This window comes from Raphanus sativus, chromosome 6, assembly GCF_000801105.2.
Source record: "Raphanus sativus cultivar WK10039 chromosome 6, ASM80110v3, whole genome shotgun sequence".
Taxonomy (NCBI): Eukaryota; Viridiplantae; Streptophyta; class Magnoliopsida; order Brassicales; family Brassicaceae; genus Raphanus; species Raphanus sativus.
Window position 1 is genome coordinate 45988903 of NC_079516.1, and position 24298 is coordinate 46013200.

At 34.1% G+C, this 24298-nt stretch overlaps 1 protein-coding gene across 1 annotated transcript; it reads left to right on the plus strand.

Annotated features, from left to right (window-relative positions):
* Positions 1-3750: 3750 nt before the first annotated feature.
* On the plus strand, positions 3751-6593 carry LOC108812986 (auxin response factor 10). Its single transcript, XM_018585399.2, has 5 exons — positions 3751-3909; positions 4009-5133; positions 5216-6090; positions 6190-6255; positions 6331-6593. The coding sequence occupies exons 2-5, from the start codon at positions 4015-4017 to the stop codon at positions 6410-6412; spliced, it is 2142 nt and encodes a 713-aa protein (XP_018440901.1). The 5' UTR covers positions 3751-3909; positions 4009-4014; the 3' UTR covers positions 6413-6593.
* The last annotated feature ends 17705 nt before the right edge of the window (positions 6594-24298 follow it).

Genomic DNA, 24298 nt, shown 5'->3' on the forward strand with positions numbered 1-24298 from the left:
CTAATTTTAAATTTATTAATTTTTGGGACGAAAAGAAATATGATGATAAAAAAATTCTAGAACACTGAGAAATCTAATTATTTTTAAAAATTTATTTGTGGAATGCCAAAATAGTATAGTGAACTTATCTTTGATTTTAAAATTTAATTTTATCTTTTGGTGGTTTCTTGGAGATTTTTGAAAACACTACCGGAAATCATGAAATACTTTTCGTTTTAAAATGAAAATTCTGAATGTTATGAAAACAATCTGTTTTACATGAACACTAACGGTAAGTCAGTAACGTTTATTACCAGTAAATAATTGAAAATAAATTTTGAATATTATTTTAAGTCATGTCAATACAATTTTTTGTTAGTTTTTAAAGACTTTGCACATTTCTTGGCAAAAAATAGTTTAATATTTTAATAACTGTGTTTCCTATAGATAATAAATAATAAATTTAAAAATACATTCAAGTGTTTTGGTTTTTGGTGGTTGAGACTTCTAGTTTAGATGGCAGGATGCAAAATTTGTATTTTTATAGGATTCGTATCTACTTGAAACAGCCATTATATATGGCTAGTCGGGAGCTGGATAAAATGCTTAGTCAAATCTCCCTAAAATGATATGTAGTAGATAAAAAACATTTTGCATATCTTTTATCATAATACAAAATATTATTTCTCCTAAAAATTTCTTATCTGTCTCATCTATTAAACTGGAGTTAGAAGGAGTGATTGTTTGGACCCTACCTTTAGAAATTTTACTGTAAATTTAGTATGTATAATGTTTGATATAGTTGTATTGTATATAATGTATTCGTACAAATTAAATAAAAAGAATTAAAAAATTATATTAATATTTTTTAATTTTAGAAAACAAGGAAACTATTTGTTTATCTTTAAAAATTACAGAACATGATTAGAAATTTATACAATTGTAAATAAAAGTTAAAGCTAAATACAGTAATTATATTCCAACCAACCACCCATAAAATTTAAAAATTTAGAATTACATTTAGGGAGGGCCTGACTGGGTCAAATGCAGCGGTTGCGGTTGCGGGAGTTTGCGGTTTTAAGCGTTATGTAGTGTTTTGTATGACTGACATAACATTTGAAAATTATTGAGTTTACGGAATATATGTGACTGGTTGATTATGAGATATTGCAGTGGTTTAATGATAAATTACCAATATAAATATATATAATATTATAAAAATATAAAACATACTATTGTGAAATATATAATAATAATTAATAAATATGATTAATAATAATATTATGTTAGTTATTTAATTTTTTAATTAGTTGAAAGTTATAATTTTAATATTTTTTTGAAGGTTTATATTTAAACTTTTAAGAGATATTTTGTTTCATTTTATATATGTGTATAATTTTATATATGTATTATATTAATTTTAAAAAAATTTAATCAATAGCTAGTTTAAAGTTTTTATAAAACAAATTATGATACTTTTGTGAATTTAAATTAATAAATAAAATGTGTATATATTTTTATTTATAAGATTCTTATTTTAATTTTTAATTTTTAAGATATTTGAAAAATATTTTTTTTTATCCATCCGTAACCGCAAACGGTAGCTGAAACCAACTTTAGATTTTAAAAGGTTCTGAGCGTTTTGAAAAAAATTGTAGCAGTTTATATGATTATTTTCAAACGCTGTCAACCGCTACCAACCGCTATCAACCGCAAAACCTGTGTTTGCGGGTGATAGCGGAAAAACTAGTGAAACCCTTAATTTGGTAAGGGGTTTAATTTGAAAAGGAAAAAAAAAACAAAATAATGTATTTCCTTAGGGGTAACAACCTTAATTACTATTTACCTATTTGTTTACCAATTATATCATTTAGTAAATTTGTTTTACATATATGACCATTTCCCAATTACATTCATTAACATATCATATTTTTTTTTACCCTAGTGCAGCAGTATGAATTCACTTTACCATGGGTGAAAAAGAGATGGGTAAAGAGGATATGAAAAATGGAAAAATAGAAAAATGGTCTAACCATGGTTTGATAAACAGTCATTAAATAGTTTCTGATTTCCAGAGTAAGATTAGTTTCTAATTAGTACCGAGCAAATGAAACAAACAAGTTAGTTGCAGGTTTCTTTCAAACATTTTTTGGTATATTCGAATTTAACATTTTGTTAAAATAAAATATAAAAAAAAAACAGTTTAAAAGTATGTGTTGAGATAAGTGTATTTGCATTGTATACACATACAATATTGGCTAATTAGAAATCTACCATTTGACACTATTAGAAACTGTTCTTAAAATTTAATGACACTAATACCCCTATCTACCAATCATTCTCTTCTTCATCTCTCCTTCCTTTTCCTCCGCCATCTTCTCCTCCGCCCAGCTCCGCCACGACGTCTACACCCACCCCTATATCCCTGAAAGCACAAGCAGAACAACAAACATCTTATGTTATTATTTTTAAGAGGACCGATCAAACAGTAAAACTCTTTTATTAGAAATGAATGAAAAAAAAAACAGAAACCAATTAACACAAATCAAGAAAATTGATCTGAGATTGCAAGAATGGAGCATCGAATAAGCTAAGTAACCATCTCAAAACTAAAATCACACTAAACCCCCAATTTAGCAAATTATCCCCCTTTTCTTTTTTAAAAAATGCATTTCACCTGGAAAGAGATGAAGTAGTAGAACAAAATAAAGCGTAAAGAAGAGACAAAGGAGTTAATTAACTAAAAAATATTTGACCTTACTGTCTCGTAAGCATCATCAACGCATCATGAAGCACAACACCGAGCCCTCAATGCCACGAGATCGTCTCCCACCCCGAGCTCTTCTCCTAGCTCTTCGGATCTCCGCCTCCACCGCCGCAATCATCTCTGGGTGCCCTGTTTCCACCGCCAAGCGATCTGCCTCTATTGCCACACTCGTCTCCGGATCCCCTGAGCGTCTCCACCAAGAGATCCGCCTCCTCATGGCACAGCTCCACGACGATGTCGTCCGGCCACCCTGAACTCCTCTCTCAGCTCTCTTCCCTCTCCCACGAGCGATACCCCTGATACCTCTATCGACGACGACGTAATCTCTATCGACGACGACGTAATCACTATCGTCTCTCACGTCGGAACCGAAATCGATGATGACGTAATTCTTTGTCCATGGGTTTACTAATCCATAGGGGGGGTTAGGGTTTAGTTTTGATGAGAGGAAAAGATTTGAGAGGGGCGTGTACTTCTATCCCGACGAGAAGAGCCCAGATGATAACTCATCTGAAGTTTCTTTGTTATTTTGTTTTCTCTCCTCTCTCCTTCTTTTACTTCCACCGCACTCGTCTCTGGATTCTCCGCCTCCACCGCCGAGCGTTTCCACCAATCGATCCGCTTCCTCCGTCCAGCTCTCTCTCTCCTTCCGCTCAGAAGTTGCAGTTTTTTTTTGTTTAAATTGATTATCAAGGATATAATTGTCATTTTATATGTTCTGTACCTACCTCTACTTGTCTAGTTTTACTGTTTGGGGTAGATAGCTAATTTCATATTTTTTTGTGTATTTTGAGCAAATTAACTCTTGAGATAATCTCTCGGGTTGTTTGGTTCTTGTTCTGTATACATCATGAGAAGGGCGAGAAAATAAATATTTTTTTTTTTAAAACGAGTTTGTGTATTGTTTATTGTGGTCTTGTCCGTACCTGATTATTGCTCCTCTGTGATCTGATCGGCCATTAAAGCACTATGATACCTCTTTTGAAGTGAAAAAAAAAACACAAGCTTTGCTGTTTCTCTTTATTTCTCTCACTTCACTTTCTCTTCTGTCTCTCTCGCTTCTTCTTCTATGCGCAAGTGAGAAGACTTGATGTTCATGTCTTGAAGAAAGCTTTAATATTCTTGTCTGAAAAGGAACACGAAACGACTGAATCTTTTTATCAGTAAGGACAAAAAAAATATTGGGATTATCATTTATATATTTCTTCGTCCTCTTCACAAAGAAAACTGAATTTCGATTTTATTTTATCTTTCTTTTACAGTAAAAAATGGAGCAAGAGAGAAGCTTGGATCCACAGCTATGGCATGCTTGTGCGGGATCAATGGTTCAAATCCCTTCCCTCAATTCAACCGTCTTCTACTTCCCTCAAGGCCACGCCGAACACGCTCACGCGCCTCCTGATTTCCACGCGCCGCGCGTCCCTCCTCTAATCCTCTGCCGCGTCGCCTCTGTGAAGTTCCTCGCCGACTCAGAAACCGACGAAGTCTACTCCAAAATCACCCTCCTGCCGCTCCCCGGAAACGACCTGGATCTGGAAAACGACGCCGTTCTCGGTCTCACACCTTCCCCCGACGTCGCCGTCAACGAGAAACCGGCGTCTTTCGCCAAAACGCTGACGCAGTCAGACGCCAACAACGGCGGCGGTTTCTCCGTGCCGCGTTACTGCGCCGAGACGATTTTTCCGCGGCTCGATTACACGGCGGAGCCTCCGGTGCAGACCGTGATCGCCAAAGACATCCACGGCGAGACTTGGAAGTTCCGGCACATATACAGAGGAACGCCTCGCCGTCATCTTCTGACCACCGGCTGGAGCACGTTCGTCAACCAGAAGAAGCTTATCGCCGGAGACTCGATCGTCTTCCTCCGCTCAGAAACCGGCGACCTCTGCGTCGGAATCCGTCGCGCCAAACGCGGCGGTCTCGGATCTAACGGTTTAGGATCCGACAACAACAACGGCAACAGCAACAACAACAATCCTTACCCCGGATTCTCAGGCTTCCTCCGCGACGACGAGATAACGGCTTCGAAGCTGATGATGATGAAACGCAACGCAACCGCCGCCGGCGGCGGCGGCGGGAACGTTAGCGACGCGAACGCGCCCGGGGGGAGAGTGAGAGTGGAGGCGGTTGCGGAAGCGGTTGCGCGTGCAGCGTGTGGACAACCGTTCGAGGTCGTTTATTACCCGCGAGCGAGCACGCCGGAGTTTTGCGTGAAAGCTTCCGATGTGAGATCGGCGATGAGGATAAGATGGTGCAGCGGCATGCGTTTCAAAATGGCGTTTGAGACTGAGGATTCTTCAAGAATCAGTTGGTTCATGGGTACCGTCTCCGCCGTTCAAGTCGCTGATCCAATCCGTTGGCCTAATTCTCCATGGCGTCTCCTTCAGGTAATTAATTTAAAGAAAAAAAGTCTCTCTTCTTTTACTAAAACGCTAGAAAACGCTTGAAACGTTATTATTATATATATAGGTAGCTTGGGACGAACCGGACTTGCTGCAAAACGTGAAACGGGTAAGCCCGTGGTTAGTCGAATTGGTATCGAACATGCCAGCGATTCATCTCTCTCCTTTCTCTCCGAGAAAGAAGCTGAGGATTCCACAGCCTTTCGATTTCCCTTTCGACGGTACCAAGTTTCCGGTCTTCTCCCCTGGATTCGCCGCCGGTGGTAACAACGGCGAATCCATGTGTTATTTGTCAAACGACAACAATAACAATAACACCGCTCCTGCAGGAATACAGGGAGCCAGGCAAGCTCAACAACTCTTCGGATCACCATCTCCGTCTTTGTTGTCTGATCTCAATCTCAATAGTTTTCACTCCGGTAACAAGTTACAACAGTCTTCCTCTTCTCCGGCGATGTTTCTCTCCGGTTTCAACCCCAGGCATCATCATTTCGATAACATCGTCGTGCCACGTCAGGCTCGGGACGCGGAGTTTAATAATAACAATATTTCGTGTTCTTTGACAATTGGGAATCCTGGTTTAGTTCAGGACAAGAAGAAGTCCGGTTCGGTTAAGACGCATCAGTTCTTGCTGTTCGGTCAACCTATTTTGACCGAACAGCAGGTCATGAACCGGAAACGGGAAGAGGCGGAGAAGGAGGAGAAAGGTGGGTTAACATGGAATTACGGTTTGCAGGGACTTGAGACGGGTCACTGTAAAGTTTTCATGGAATCTGAGGATGTTGGACGAACGCTCGATCTCTCGGTTATTGGCTCGTACCAAGAGTTGTACCGGAAATTGGCCGAGATGTTTGGTATAGAGGAGAGGTCGGATTTGTTGACCCATGTTGTTTACCGGGACGCAAATGGTGTTACCAAACGCATTGGAGACGAACCTTTCAGGTATATATCTCAAAAGAATTCTCAAAATTACTCAACGGTTAAGGGTTTCCATTTTTCGATTTTTCAACACTGCTTGAGCTTGTCTGTTCTAAAACGCAGTAATTTCATGAGATCAACGAAGCGACTAACGATCAAGATGGACATTGGCGGCGACAACTTGAGAAAGTAAGCCTATCTCTCATGCATGTTCCTTTTGGTTGTGTAAGTAGCGATTGGAATACCAATTTCGGTTTTGTGCAGGACATGGATAACCGGGATCAGGAATGGCGAAAATGGTATGGACTCTTCTACTAAGACCGGTCAGCTTAGCATCTTCGCTTGAAGCATTGAAGCTGTTTTGATCCTAGTTTTGATTTTCCGTCTTTAAATTTGTTTTTATGTACTTTGGTTCTATGTGTGGAACAAACTATTTCCATGTTTTTAAAGTAATTCCTGAAATTAGTACTTGAATTTTATTTGTTTGGGTTGTGAGTTGTATATGATAATGAAAGAACCTGACATATGATTTGGGAACACCTAACAAAAGCTATATATGTTTGAAGAGGATACTATATTGTGAGAAAAAATGTGTGTAAAATGCCTAGCATATTTTTCATAGATACGATTTTTTCTGTTAAATCGACATTTCATAGCTTGTTTAAATGTTGATTCATGAATAAAGCTTAAAATGTTATAATTACATTTGGTACTTATATAGTTATGTCCCTCATGAAAGTTGATTTTTTTATGGAACAACTTTTTCTTGTTACCTAACTTTAATGCTACTATTAGCTAGGTTACTGTTTCAAAATCTTCCCTAAACTGTTGCTTCAAATTCTTTATATGTTTAAAAAAATCCGGAGAGATCCCACCAAGGAATTGTCGTTCAAATATTTCCTCTAATCCAACAAAATTTTCCTGCCCGAAAAAAAAATCAATTAACATAACACTCCCACTTTTTTGTCAAAAACAAATGTTTTTTAAAATACATAAAATATAGAATTTTGAAGTTTTCTAAATATTTTGATTAATTAATAAGAATATATTGTAATTTAGGAAATATATATATATATATGAATTCATATTAGTATAAACTCCTACTAATCTGAAAGAGAGGGAGTATTTACTGTCCATCGGATCTACATGAATTTCATAATTTGGTCTCCCCATCACTCCATATTTATTACATAGGAAAATCCATTAAATATTTGGTTTAAGATGCCTTCAATTGTACTTAAAGTTGGTTGCTTTGAAAATTAACCACGTATATTTTACTATTCAACATTGTTACTCTCACCCACACGTATGTTAATAATACTATAGTAGTATAATAGATAGTATATACATTTGTGCGCAGAACAAGAAATTGATATTTGGAAATCGACAGAACAGTAAATGATTAAAACTATACAGTGTTCTGTGGGGTAATGTTTTACTCATACGTTTCTTGGCATATATTTACCCAAATATATGTACTATTGTTACTAATGGCCAAATCTCGAGTGGCTAGAGATCTAATTCAAACCATAATACTCTTCCTTTGATCGTTATTTTACAGTTCAATTCGTTGAGAACAACACAAGTAGAAGAAAGTGCAAATGTTATAAAGGTTTGTTAGTTATAAGAGAGAGAAGGCTTAGGGATCCGGAATGCGGAAAACATGACAGCAAAAACTTGACTGTCCCAGCGAAGTTGTCGAGAAAAGTCAAAGAAAAAGTCACGAGTTCGAAAAGTAAAAAAAAGACATACATTAGTAATGGGTCCCGCACATGGCATTGTCTATGTCCATCTCACGTGCGGTCCCATTTCTGCCGCCGTTTTGGTGCTTGTGCCTTCTCTCTTTTTTTTTTGGGAAAATCGCCAAAACGGAACAAAAATTCAGCATGGTTGTCCCTATAGTATAAAACTATCATTTAGTTGTTCTTTTAGTATAATTTCTTTCATAATCCCAAAACTAACCATTGATTAATCTAATTAAACACATTAAATTAATATAATTTTAAAAAATAATAATTAAAACGTTTAAAAGGGAAAATAAAAATAAAAACTTTTATTTTTTTTTAATAAAAATAAATTTTGTAAAACTTAATAAAAATAAAAAAAAATAATTTACAAATTTTTTTAAATAAAAAACGTTAAATCAACCTAATAAAAAACAGTTAACAAATTTTTATTTTTTATAAAAAGTTTAAAATGTTTGTAAACTTTTTAATTTTATCAAAAATTTTAATGAAAAAAATAAATGTAATTATAAATTTGTTTAAACTTGTTATTAAAAAACTTTTTTGTAAAGTTTTATTTTATTTTTATAAAATTTACAAATTTTATATAGTTTGTTTAAAGTTTTTATTAAACACATTAAACTAAAAGAATTAAAAAAAAAATTAAAAACGTTTTAAAAAGGGAAAATAAAATAAAACTTTTAAAATTTTATTTAATAAAAATAAACTTTGTAAAAATAAAAATAATTTACAAATTTTTTAATAAAAACGTTAAATAAACTTCTTAAAAACATTTTACAAAGTTTTATTTTTATAAAAAGTTTAAAACTTTAAATAAAATTGTAATTAAATAAAAAATTTATAATTTATAAAATAAAAATAAAACTTTAAAAAAAATTAATAAAAACTTTAAACTAACTTTATAAAAAGAAACATTTTACAAAGTTTTATTTTTTATAAAAAGTTTTAAACGTTTGTAATCATTTTAATTTTATCAAACTTTTTAATAAAAATATAAATTTTAAAAAAGTTTTTAATAAAAATAAAATTTGTAAACTTTATAAAGTAAAAATATTTTTTTACAAAAAAAATGCACCTAATTTCAAAACACCACATGTTGTATAGATATGTATCATAGTGAACAAGAGTTTGTGAAAAAAAACAAAAGAAAAACTATGGAAAAACCATAGATTAATGAATAAGACAAGGGAAAATCATTTTTTAAAAAAATTTGACAAGCAAAATCGAAAATAACACGTTTTAGGAAGTTAGAATATTTTTAGAAGATTTTTAGAATATTTCCATAACTGAAATTTTCATTAATTTCGCAAAAATCAGGTAATCTTATCCGTAGAAGGCGCATTCTAAAAGTTTAGAACATTGACAAAAATCGAGAACACGCATTCTACTTTTAGTAGACGGAAGAGTACATTTTAGAAAACACATTCCGCGAAATTTAGAATACTTAATAAAAGTAGAAGATGCTTCCGGACGAAAAGTAGATAGCTTTAGGATTAGTAGAATGCGCATTCCACTTTTTTAGAAAATTAGTAAATAGTAGAATGTACGTTCTAAAAATAGTAGATGAACATGTTTATTTTAGAAAACGCTTTCTACTATACCATTTTCCGTAGAAGGCACATTCTACCTTTAGTAGAACGTATTTTCAAATTCTTATTTATCAACTTTTTGAAAACAAAAAAAATATCAGCATGTGTATATTGGTGTTTTATTAATTGTTTGTATTTTTAATATTTTTTTAATTCACAAAAGTATTTATTTCATTAGTTTTCAGAAATACAAAGGGTAAAAAGGAGAAAAATTGGACAAAAAATGATTTATACCAAAAGGACAACACCCTTGTTTTTTGTTCTCTATTAGCAATTTTCCCTTTTTTTTTTTGCCTTCTCTCTTTTAACACTCCTTAGTAATTTACATTATTATAGTTTTTCACTCTTTTTTCTTGAACTTATATAGTTTTTCACTCTTGACGACACATTATTTCACCAGTGAACGTGGTTATTGAGGTTGTTTTCACGGAATGAACTACAATGTTTGGATCCGTATCGAGAAATTACAACCAGAATAATCGATGTATAATGTGGTATGCGCTTTGGAAAAGGACTGCAAACTAATTAATTCTTTATTATATGTTGATATATGATTGTGTATTTCCTATTTGCAAATTAAGTTACGCCCAAGTTATTCTCTAATGAAATACCAGGGACTAGTTACAATCCGGTAGACCAAGTTTTTTTCGTTATGTACAATAGGTTCACCCTAATGTTTTGAAAACCTAACTGGACATTGACTCGATATTTTAACTGAATTAATCATCGGACTGTTTCAACCAGATTTTAAATTTTCGTTCAATTTAAAATTAAGTAATTAAATATATATATAAATATATATATATATATATTGTGTGTATAAAATAAAATTATTTGATAAAAAGTTAACATTATAATCTAAAGATGGTATTAAAAATATTGATTTTTTTAAAAAAATGATATAAAATATGATAAAAATTAATTAATTTAGATATATATCAAAATATGTTTTTATGAAATCTTTTTAAATTCTGCAAAAAAATTAACTTGAATTTGAAGAAATGGGTTTAATATCAAATCGGGTCATCGATTTTAGCGAGTTTGACCAATTTTAAATCTGATTTATCGGTGTAACTCAAATTCGGTTTTAACACAACTCAGAATCAGGAAAAAGAGCTCAAATTATTGTCCGACTGGTTCGTTCCGGTTTACCCTTAAAATTGGGGGTTTTAAATAACAACATCTTATCACATATTTATTTTTAAAAATATACCCAAATTAAATGCTTTTCAAATATACACCATTCTGGTGGATTTTTAAATTTCATTCAACAAAAAAATTTCTAATATCGATTATCTTAAAATACAACAAAAATAATTTTTCTGTCATCGACAATTCTCTAGCTATTTAAAATCAAACTGATAGTGCCAAAGATAATAGTTATATATGTATTTTGGTGACTTTAGACAAGCAGATTGAACTTTTTTGGTCAGCTGCTTATTTAAATTAGATCAAGTATTGGCCTGACGAGCCGATTCTCCAAGGAGTATCTCTGTCTGTCCATGTCTGATCTATATAGGAAAAAAATATTGCCTCTGGTTCTTGCTTCTTTCGCTAGCGAATCCGCCCGACCATTTCGACTCCAAAGAATATGAATCAGACTCGAATCCCCGAAGTCCTCCTATAGTCTAGAATATTTTAATATCTGCTGCCAATGTTGGCTAGTCAATCGGATTCATTGTCATGTCTACTAGATCCGAGTAATCCGTCTAGAAACGGATCGATGTTATCATTCTATCTCTCATACATGAGAATGCCTAAAGTAAACCTTACATCTCAGCATGTAAAACTGAGAGTCTTCTGTACACCTGTGGTCTGAAAGATTCAGGATCCATTTGATCCTTAAGACTCCACCCTGAATCATTAATACTGCCATTTTCAATTCATGACACATCAATATAACAGGTAAAGATTCGAGGTATCCAAGGGGCACTGTCTCATCCTCTATAGTAGGAGGATTGCCATGGTCCTCGATTGTTTCCTTCTTTTTATTAACATTCTTCCAATATTCTGCTTCAAGGGACACATGTTAGAGACTTCCTCCTTTGGATTATGAGATTAATAATCTTGATATAGTTTTAGTTAATATTTTTAATCAGAGGTGATATAACTCCTCCATCCAAGAGATGAAAAATCCCTTATATCTCAATTAAGAAGTATTATAACTTGTGAGTTGTTCTATGTGTATTACTCAAATATTTTTTAAAAATATTTAAAGAAATAAATAAGTCAGATTAAACATATTTCATACTTCTCACTAATTTGACCAAAATTAATTAGTAATTTAGAAAATACTCTTTTCTCTTAAATAAATATTACCGAATTTTCTAATATTACACATATATAACAATTAATGATCTTGAATAATAAAGATTTGATAACAATTTGTGCATCTTCTATCATTTTTTTTTAATTTAATATTAAAATAAATTAAACAATTACATTAACAATATAATAAAACTCTATGTTTTGTTTTGAATTTTTAAAATAACTATAAATTATTAAAACTGTTAGAAATTTCACATTAAAAGTTTGTGATCAGTTATTTAAAAGATATGTGGAGCTGGATCTCCTGTGGAGAGGAATTCACTGGAAAAAAATGAGAAAAATATATTTATCAAGATGAGAGGAGGAACTGACTTCATAATGATTCATGAGTTTGATTTTAGCACTACTCACAAAATAGTTGTAGAGATTAGTACAATATCTAGACTCTCTTGTGGTTCAAATTTTTCTCGGTAAGTAATACAGACTTAGTTCGCCATTGCGAACTGGTTATATATACCCTTTCGTAAGTATGAACTAACTTATCTACTGCAAGGGATTCAACAGAAGGTCCATTTAAGTTATGATGTGAAAGTATGGGAGAGTCCTTGGATTCCGATTTCACCTACAAGGCCGACCAGGCTAAATGTTCCGGTAGTCCATCCCAGAATGACAGTGAATGATTTTACTAGAGAAGATTCAAAGGAATGGAACATTTCAATACTTGAGTACTTTGTTGCACAAGAAAATATACCTTTCATTAGAAGTTTGGCCATAAGGTGATCTTTACACTGTGACATTTATTATTAGAGTTTTACCAAGAGTGGTATGTGAACTATTAAGTCATGATACTAGATAGTGAAATATATACTCAAAACTGAAGAAGATGTTGTATACGCAGAACCAAGTATCACGAAGAAGAATTGCAAGCATGGTTCACGACTAATGAACCAACTACTGGTTTGACCCAAACCACAATAGCAATCTCAAATATTACATTTAAACAATATATGTTTGATAGATAGTTTTTGGATGTGGATGGGTGTAGGAAGATAACACTGGAAAAACATAACTTATGAGCACAAGAAAATAGAGACAAAAAATATGCATTGCATTCGGAGTAGAAAACGGTATGTTGGACAATGGAAAGTATGTTGTCATTTGACATGCCAACACTTTGAAATAGACTACAAAGACTTAAAACGATGTTAGAAAAACCTCAAACATGCCCAAAACTTGATAAGCTCATTAATAAATCTAATAATGATATATTCTGGTAACATAAAATATAACATCAGGTCAGTTGGCATGCTATCACGATCAATTAAATTAAATTTTCTTTACTTTTTAAAACACAAGATTTTGATGTTCACTTATTCATATAATTGTGTAACTTCTCTGATAAAATCATAATCTGACTTTGTTTTGATCTATGTTCTCTAGAATATCCAGATAAGACCCTAGGTTTGGTAGATTTATATGCATCTCATATAGGATAGGTGTGCTTTTTAATGAGTTAAATTTTCTAATCCAGTACAATGAATTGGCAACAGGATAAAGAAAAATGCAAAGAGCAATGACATCTGAAGAAGTCAAGTAGTCAAAACTTATCTAGAGAATAGAGATGAAAAAGATGAAAAATTAGCAGAAAAGACAACAAAGGGCGAAGCTTTTCGAAACAAACAAAACAAGTTCCCCCATTTTGCTCTCTTATTTTTCAATTGCCATGGGATCTGTTTTGTTTTTACCTGCAATTCGTTGGGATAAACCAAAACTCGATTTGACCCAAAAAAAAAAAAACAAAGCCCGATTTATTCATATACAAATGCTTTTGAAAAGTAATTACGCGTAGATAAAAGACTTGTTCTTTGCCTTATCCATTTATTTAAAAGAAAATGACAAAACTGATATGCAAGTATTTGAAAGAAAAAAACTTACAACCAGTAAATTAGTGTTTTGATGATGATTTGCTTCACTGCATAAAACTAAAATTGTTCGAACGTTGAAGCTCTTTTATTCTGCTGTTAGATTACTCGTAAATATTTAGAGTAGTACAAATGAATTCATCTGACAAAAAAGAACCTTTATCTATCATAAAAAATGTCATTTGGACATTTTCCACACGTATTAAAAAATTGACTGAAATATATTTATGTTTTTATTAAAATCATTTACTTAAACAATAATATTTTAGATAAATAAATTTATTTTATCAAATCAATGCATTTTACAATTAATATTGAGTTGAAAATAAATTTAAATTATATTAAAAATTTGAAACGATATTTTTTAAGCAATAAAAAAAACGTTGAAATGATATTTAATAAGAAACACAGAGAGTGGGAAAATAGACGGATGTTGAGCATGTTTGGAAGAATGATAGCATCAGTTTCTTTCTCTTCAAGAAGAGAACAGCTTCGTTGCTCAAAAAGAAAAGAAGAGAACAGCTTCAGATGTCTATACTAAGCTCCAACTACCAATTGTAGGGAGAAGAAGAGGACATTTAAACCATGCGAGTTTTTCATATCTTTTGAGTTAGAATAGTTTTTTTACCACCTATCTTAACTCGTATTGGAAGAGTTTCACGGTAGATTAAGTTATAGTGTTAACGGTGTAGTTTGCGTAAACATAACACATGTTTCATGATTTTGATATGAAGCCGTATCTTAATGTTTTAATGTACTAACGAGATCTTTTGATTTCATGATCGATGCGCTTGAAAATGTTGTAGAATAGAACATTAATAAAAATAAATAAATATGACGATTGTAAAACGTTAAGATCAATACCGAACGTGCAAACTATCTCCTATCATCTTTCCCAAAAGTAATGTTTAGGTTAGAAATTTGTGGATTTTAGGTTAAAAAGTAGAGACGGGGACATTTTCATCCACTTCAATAATCATACTGTATTAATTATATTATCAAAAGAGTACATACTAGAAAAGTTAGTTAGGCAGATCTGATTTTTGTTATTTCACAATAAACAAATGTGAGAAGTTTGTTCAAAACCAAAGCCAGTTTCAAAAAAAAAGTTTGTTCAAAACTAGTTACATGTTTCACACACATTAAAACCATGATTAATGATTCATTAATTGGTTACGGTACCGATATATTAATCGTTAATTTAGACATTGAAAATTTAAACAATTGAATGAGTCAAAACTGTAGATACATAGGGTGGTGAACCAAGCAAACGCTGTTAATGACAAATGTTTGATTATATATTCAATTAACCCAAGTGTAGACAGAAAGAAAGCACTCGCACAAGATCCAAGACCATGATCATATACGTAGGAGAAAATAAAAACATTAGAGTCTCTGTCAATAACATCAAATTCACCACCAACCATTTAAACTAATCAACACAGATGATTCGGTTGGTATCATCATGACCTATCTTGTGACATCTTTTATTATCCCCACACGCTAATAAGTGTGGTGTATGCATTACAGTTTTTCTTTTCTTTTTGACAGCATTAATGAATACTCCATCTTCCCTCTGTTTCATAATACTTGATGTTTTACCTTAATGCACAAAAATTAAGAAAATTAGATTTTTTTTAAAAAAATATTTTAAAAATATTATTTTAGAATCAATTAACCAATAATCAAAAAGACTGTAAAATCTAACTGGTTGAACAGTTTTCAATAAAGTTAAAATTAACCTTAAAATCTCAAAACTTCATCTAATTTGAAACAAAATTATCCTTCTAAAACATCAACTATATTGAAACGGAGATAGTAGTTTATTACTCCTTCCGTTTCAATTTATTTGTCGTTCTAGACTTCGGCACACAGATTAATAAAACATTTAATTTTGTATATTTACTAGATAAAAACATCATTACCAATACACCTAATTAGATTTCAACCAATAGAAAAACAGATTAGATTAAAAAGTCAATAAATTTTTCATTGAAATCATAAAAAGACACTTATTTTGAAACGAAAATTTTACTCCAAAACGACATATAATTTAAAACGGAGGGAGTACTTTTTATCCATTTTTACATATTTTCGGATTTTTTGTAATTTTATATTTCCTACATTTTTAAACCAATAAAACTTTAAAAAATGTAATTAATATTTTTGAAATACACAATTGTTTATTATTAGTTAACAAAAAGTACGTTGAAAATATGAAAAATACATCTTTTAGAAACAATTTTTTTCCTAGAATATGCATCTATATGAAACGGAGAGAATATCATTTTAACATTTAATGTTATAATACAAAAATATTATTTAAAACTTTACTATAAATTATATTTATTTTCAACTTAATATTAATTTTAAATTGCATATTAAATGCATTTAAATAATTTTCTTCATATGTATAAAAGAATCATTTTATTAAATAGATAAAGTAATTGTGAAGTTGATCATTCAAAATTTAATCGGTTGCTACAAACAAATATTAAAATTTCTATGGCAAAATTTAGGATAATATAAGTGGAGTCCAAGTGAAACGTTCAATTCTGGTTTTAAACTCTTACAATGAAACCATATACTCCATCAGCTCAATGGAAAGTGTTATCTTGACATTTTTATCAATATTTTTTTTAAATGATTGAAATATGTTTATGTTCTTAATAACTACAACTATTTAATCAATAATGTTTGAAATAAATTAAAATACTTATAAAATAGTACATTATTTAATTAATATTAAGTTTAAGATATGTATAAATTGCACTAAAATTTTAAAGTGACACTATTTTTGAATAAAATAGTGGCAAAAATAACACTCTTTATGAAAGGGAAACATAAGAAATATTAAATTATATTAATAACGATTTGATTTTTAACTGTAAAAATTAAATTTAAATTCTAAAACTAAATAACAAAATGCAAATTCAAGAACAAAGCCACATTTGAATTTTAGAGGTTGTAGTTAGACGAAAAAGAAAATTTCACACATTTTCATATATAAAAAATGAACAGGTTTCTAAACAAAATCAGTGCTGACTGCTGAATTGAAGGACTATAAACTCCATCTTTGGTCCCTTTGAATTTATAGCTCGCCTTTTCATAGATCTTCGTTTAATAAACTAACTTAAAATTTTTAAATTTAGTTCTATATATACGAGTAGTGTAATTATTGGTCTAAAAAAATCTTTTATTTTTAGTTTCCATAAGTAATGGTATGTTTTAGCAAAAAGAATAAAAAAGTAATGGTATGTTAGTTCACGGTAGAAAGATAAGATAACTTTTAAAAATATGAAAGACAGAAATATTTGATAACGTTGCACAGACGTCGCGTTCGTGCGGTAGGTCCCACATCATGTGTTTTTATTGTTTGTTCGGAGCGTCGAAACCGGTATTTGTTAGATTAACATGTCAGCTAAGTGTAAGCGTCATGCCACAATGTACGGTAGATTCTACATCATTCTCATTCATCTCTTTGATCCGCTTTAACTGGTTCATCGACTTGGTTTGGTCAAACGATATTTTCTAATTTTTAAATCTCTGTTTTTAATATCCTGTTAAATCTCTGTATAGTATCATTGTTTTTTTTTGAGATGTTGTAACAATTCTTTTTGCTACGGATAAAGTTGAAATTTACAAAATGTTACAAAATTTATAAGTTTGGTACCACCCAGAAGAAGCCATGAGTAGGACATGAGAAGCTTTGGAGAATTGGCTGAAGAGAGTTCCATTGGAAACGATGTTGTTCATAGAAAAGTGACTATTATCCAATAAGATAAGATAAAACTAAAGGGAATTTTTCACTGGTCGCATTTATTCAGCGACATGGTTAAAAATCATAGAGAAAATGACTGCTCCTTGCAGATAGCAACAATATTTCATCTGATGACTGCTTGTAGCTAAGCTACACAATATTATTCTTCCAATAGACTCGTATATACCTGAGCTTTTGACATTTTGGTAACTATATAAATTTATAAAGTTCTAAAAGAATAATAAATTCATATAATCTCTCTAAATTACACCTAAATTTAAAACTTGGAATCTAGATGGCCACCTCGTATATCGTTATACAGGACGGTTTATGTTTTGAAGGTTGAAATTTTGGACTGAACTTGAAAAAAAAAAGTTGGAATTGAGCTTCGAATGATATGGATTTTTTTGTTTCTACTATGTTTTGGAGTTTCTCTTTTCAGCTGGAATCTGTTTTAGGATTGTATGGTGGAGACGTTAGCCAAGTTTCTTTCATTATATGATGTTGCTGTTAAATAGATCTAAATGTCTCTTTTAATATTTCTACATCTTTTTTTTTGTTTTCTGTAGAACTTTGAAGATAAAAGACAATTATAAAACAAGATTTTAAGTGCTTTTAGAGATGTTAAATAAACATTTAAAATCTAGCTCAACCCTATATTAATATATAAGATTGGTCATGTGGGTTATAACCTTAACCCGTTATAACTTACAACCAATAAGTATGTTTTAGTCTTGTTATCAAAATATAGGGTTTTTAAATTTTATACGGAATGCGCTTAATCTAAACGGCTATTATTACCATGACATACTGTAAATCGTCAGAATCAATAGGTTGAACCTATAACACAAGCACATAACTAGTTCTTTGCATTAACCAGGCTACCATACCTATGTTGAGGAATTGCTGTTCTGAGTGGGAACTAAAGGATAGATGGCATGCAAAATGATGTGAAACTACAACTACAAAGTCACTAGACGAGTGCATCAACTGTCCATGAGTCCATGACTAATAATATGAATCATTATTCTTTTATAGATAACTGGACCATAGTGGGATGCTTTCTGCTGAGCAAATCACGAAGCGTGACAAATGTTTTTTTTTTTGAACCTTCACTATATGGTATTAGTGAACAAAAACTCTGCAAAAAAGTTAGTCGGAAACAAAAAGATGTTAATGGACAGTATTTTATGACGACAAATTCCAATCAAAATTGAGAAAATTGCTGAGTTAGTGGACTTTGTCTGAGTGGGTATAAAAGGAATGTAAATTGATGATGTGAAACAACAACTATAATGTCATTAAACAAGTGTATTAGTTTAGTAATATTTCAAATTAATAAAACAAAAAACAAAAAAAGACCAAAGTGGGATGTCTTCTTTTCTACCGATCAAATGACGATTCGGCTTGAATTTGTTAGCGTGTCGCTTTTAGTGGAATCTTCATATTATAGAGTTGAATAAGGACCTTGTTAAAATATCACTCCTATTTCTCCAACATATTTAAAAACGAGTTTGATTGAAAATATATAGAAAACTGTAATCCGTTGAATAATACTATATTTTAGTGATAACAAATATAAACAAAAAAAAGACAGCATGATCAATTACGAAACAAAAAGAATCTATAAAAAATGCAGACTTTCTTCAGGCTTCTGTTTTTTTATAATTACCATTGTATATTTTACTCCAAAAATGTAACTTGTTGATCAACCCTCCAGAAAATTGCATCGCTGAACTCTGTCAACCCCAAAGTCTCCGCCTGGTTTAAGTTTGTTGGATCAATTATTTTAAAGCCCATGATGGCCTACAAAAATAATGTACAATCTGTGAAAAGAAATGGGTCTTTGGACCATAAGAAGGAAAGCTTCATAGGCTTAAATGAATGAGATGGGGGAGAGTCCCACATCTGAGAAATAGAGCAGAGGTGAGCATTATATATATATATGTTCTCCATGATTGTTTAAAGGGCTCAGTACGGAGCTAGTGACTAGCATTTCAGATGGTTCGTTGTTGATGTTTTGATAAATTGATGTTCTTTTGTTTCTCGGTTAGATCATTGTCTTCTTTTCCAACCATTACTTCATCGTCGCTGCTGCTATTGTTGGCATTTGAGTTTCTGTTCATGTTCACGTCTTCGATCGTTGCGTCGTTGAATCTGTCGTCTTGGAATGTGAACCAGTCTGAATTTGAGAGCAAGCTGTGCAGATCAAGTAGTTACAAATTACTTGAGACTCAAAAGAACCGATATGAGAACAAAGATACTTTCAAAACGCGTCCTCTGTTGGAATATACTCATTCCGAGATTATAGGACATGTTATAGAGGTATTAAGTTGTTGTGCTGTTACGTTAGTTACGTAAGTCATGTTCTGTTACGATGGTTTAGCTTATTAGTTGAGATACGATCTCCATCGAGTTGTATATATTCATGTACTCTCATTTGAGTTAATATACGAAACACTTTCAACTTCCTCTGTTCCAATACATGGTATCAGCGTTTGAACCATTTTTTTTCTTTGATTTCTTAGATCTTTGAAACACAAAGAAGACGATGGCAACTGACCCTCCTACCAATCCTAATACGACCGAAGTGAGGAGAACGATCTCCCCATATGACCTGCACTCCGCGGATAATCCCGGAGCCGTGATCTCTCATCCTTTGTTGAAAGGGACGAACTATGACGAATGGGCTTGCGGGATCAAGACGGCGCTAAGCTCTCGCAAGAAATTTGGGTTCCTTGATGGATCTATCAAGCGCCAGACGAAGGCTCCTCTGACTTGGAGGATTGGTGGACGATCCAGGCACTCCTAGTGTCTTGGATTAGGAATACGATCGAACCAACTCTGCGTTCGAACATCTCTCACAGAGATATTGCTCAAGATCTATGGGAACACTTGAAGCGACGATTCTCGGTTCTCAATGGTCCGCGGATCCAACAGATCAAGGCGGAACTGGCGTGTTGCAAACAAAGGGGACTGGCGATTGAATCTTACTTCGGTAAACTTAACCGCATTTGGGATAGCATGGCTAGCTATTGACCTCTTCGCGTTTGCAAATGTGGGCAATGCACCTGTGATCTTGCTACTCTCCAAGAGAAGGATCGTGAAGAAGACAAGGTTCATCAGTTCATGTATGGACTGGACGACACGTACTTTCGGACGGTTCGTTCATCTCTTGTTTCACGTACGCCACTCCAGCCCATGGAAGAAGTGTACAATATTGTGAGACAAGAAGAGGACCTGAGAACTGCTCACAAGGTTGAAGAAGTTGCTTCCATGTCTGCAGTTGCTGCGTTTGCTGTTCAAGCAAAAGGCAAGGGTCGTGTTGATGATGGAAACAAGTCGGTCTTCTGCAAGCACTGTAATCGCAATGGTCACTCTTCAGACAGTTTCTTTGTGGTGATTGGGTACCCAGAGTGGTGGGGAGACAGGACACAAGCAAGAACACTGCAAGGAAGAAACCGGGGTGGTTACTCCAATGGAGCAAGACGTGGTCGTGGCTCAACGTCGTCTGCAAATGCTGCTCAAGTTGCTGTCAAACAAACGGAGCAAGCAAAATATGTGATAACGGACAAGGATCGCGACGGCGTCACTGGTCTGAGTGAGATGCAGTGGAAGGGCATCATGAGCATTCTAAATGCTAACTCTGGGAACAGTCGTGCAAACACCGAAACACTGACTGGTAAGTGTTCTAAACCCTCTTGGATTTTGGACACAGGAGCGAGCCATCATCTGACTGGCAAGCTCGACATTCCGAATGATTTACATGACATGGAACCTGTTCTGATAATATTGGCTGATGGCAGAGAAAGGGTTTCAGTAAAATAAGGGAAAGTTAGAATTGGGCAGAACCTTGTTTTGAACTCTGTTTTCTACGTTGAGGGAATGCCTTCAGATTTAATATCAGTTGGACAACTGATGGATGAAAATAACTGTGTAGTACAAATGGCTGATCAGTTTTTGATTGTCCAGGACCGCACCTCGAGGATGGTGATTGGAGCGGCTAAGAGGGAGCAAGGAGCATTCCGCTTGCGCAGCATGGAGAGTGCAGCTACAGCTTGTACAAAGGAGGACGAGACGTACGAGGTGTGGCATAAGAGGATGGGCCATCCTGCTGCTAAAGTTGTTTGCTCACTCCCTGTTGTTTCTAGTTCAGTTAGCTCTGTTTTTCAGAATAAAGCGTGTGATGTTTGTCTCCGCGCCAAGCAAACAAGATCTGTTTTCCCATTGAGTATCAATAAAACTTTGAAGCCTTTTGAAATGATACATACTGATCTATGGGGTCCTTACAGAACAGAGTCTTCTAATGGCTCAAAATATTTCCTAACTCTAGTTGATGATTACTCCCGTGGAGTTTGGATATATCTCCTAAAAGACAAAACAGAGGCACCACTGCATTTACAAATTTTTTTGTCGATGGTTAACACTCAGTTCCAAACAAAAGTCAAGACCATAAGAAGCGACAATGGTACTGAGTTCCTCTGTCTGAAAGATCACTTCCTCAAGCTTGGTATCTTACACGAGACTTCTTGCGTCGGTACTCCGCAACAAAACGGCAAAGTGGAAAGGAAGCATCGCCATATACTTAACATTGCCAGGGCTTTACGTTTTGAAGCTCACTTACCGATTGACTTCTTGGGAGAATGCATTCTTACAGCTGCATATTTGATTAATCGGACTCCAAGTTCTGTTCTTGGAGGACTTACGCCATACGAGAAAATTCATAACAAAACCCCTGCTTATGATCACCTCCGAGTCTTCGGTAGTCTCTGCTATGCTCATAACCAAGCAACAAAGGGAGACAAGTTCGCTCAGCGTGGTAATAGATGTATATTTGTGGGTTATCCTTATGGAAAGAAAGGATGGAGATTGTTTGATCTGGAGAAGGAAGAGTTTTGTGTCTCACGGGATGTAGTTTTCATTGAAAACGAGTTTCCATACGAAACTATGATCTAGAACGATGACACCCCACAGACTTTGTGGGAGCCAATCTCTGGTTCTCCAGTCTACGAAGAAGACGATGGAATAGTTCGACGTCCTGATATGTTTCCTGATTTGGGCCGTGCAGAGACTTCAGCAGTTGGGCCCAATATTGAGTCTGAGCCCATTAACAATTCAGAAGCTGATACAAGTCCAATAACAAATGTCGTTACTTCTTCTTCTTCGATACCGACCCCGACGACTGAAACAGAAACAGCTCATGTTCCTGAACTTGGAAGAGGACATCGGATACGTGTTCCACCGGTTACATTAAAGAACTTCGTCACCAATTCCGCACAAACACGACGTCTCACAAATTCGTCAAAATGGAACAAGGAGCTTCTATACCCGATCTCCAATTATGTTAGCTATGGACGATTCTCAACAAGTCACACAGCTTATCATGTTGCTACGGGTAAGATTACTCCACCTAAAACATATAAGAAAGCTGTTCTTGATGAGAGATTTCGTAATGCGATGGGAACAGAAGTGGTTGCTTTAGAAGAGAACAGAACTTGGGATGTGGTCGATTTGCCTCCTTGCAAGACAGCAATTGGCTGTAAATGGGTATACACGGTGAAATACAGATCAGATGGAACTATAGAGCGATTCAAAGCTCGTTTGGTGGCACTGGGTAACAAACAAGTAGAGGGGATTGACTATAAAGAGACGTTTGCTCCGGTTGCAAAAATGGGGACTGTCAGATTGTTGCTGGATGTAGCTACTAAACGAGGATGGGATGTCCATCAAATGGATGTACACAACGCATTTCTTCATGGGGATTTAGACGAAGAAGTCTATATGAAATTGCCACCGGGATTTCATTCGGCTGACTCGACCAAAGTTTGCCGTCTCAGGAAATCGTTGTATGGACTGCGCCAAGCGCCAAGATGTTGGTTTGAGAAGCTGTCGTCGGCCTTAAAGGAGTATGGGTTCGAGCAATGCCTATCTGATTACTCGATGTTCACCTATACGAAAGGTACAACTCATATTCAGAATCTGATTTATGTGGACGATTTGATTATTACTGGAAACCAACCATCTGCTGTGGAGTTTTTCAAGAAATATCTAGCGTCTTGTTTCAAGATGAAAGATCTAGGCCTGTTAAATTTTTTTCTGGGCATTGAAGTGGCAAGAAACAAGACAGGAATGTATTTGAGTCAAAGGAAGTACGCACTCGAGATCATCGAAGACACTGGCCTACTGAACTCGAAACCAGCATACTTTCCGATGGAACAGAATCATAAGTTGGCAGTTTCAGAATCGCCACTTCTTGAACATCCAGAGATGTATCGGCGTCTAGTAGGTAGACTAATTTACTTGGGTGTCACGCGACCCGATCTTGCTTATTCTGTGCACATACTTGCGCAATTTATGCAAACTCCTCGTGTTGATCATTGGCAAGCAGCCTTACGGGTGGTTAGATACTTGAAGGGCAGTCCAGGACAAGGTTTGTTGTTACGGGCGAATGAAGATTTTCAGATAACCGGTTGGTCAGATTCAGACTGGGCAAGCTGTCCAATTACGAGGAGATCGATAACAGGGTATTTTGTTCAACTTGGGAGTTCTCCTATCTCATGGAAAACAAAGAAGCAGCATACAGTAAGTCTATCATCCGCAGAAACTGAATACAGGGCGATGGCTTATCTCACAAAGGAACTGATTTGGCTAAAACGTATACTTGGAGCACTAGGTGTGAATCACAATCAACCTATACGACTCAACTGTGACAGCAAAGCGGCATTGCATATTAGTAATAATCCAGTTTTCCACGAACGCACGAAACATATAGAGTTGGATTGTCACTTTATTAGAGATGAGATCACAGCAGGCACTATCGCTACCTCTCATGTGACTACGAAAGCTCAGCTGGCCGACGTATTCACAAAGGCACTTGGGAAGCTTGGGTTTGAAGGATTTCTTAACAAGTTGGGCATTCGAGACTTGTATGCTCCAACTTGAGAGAGG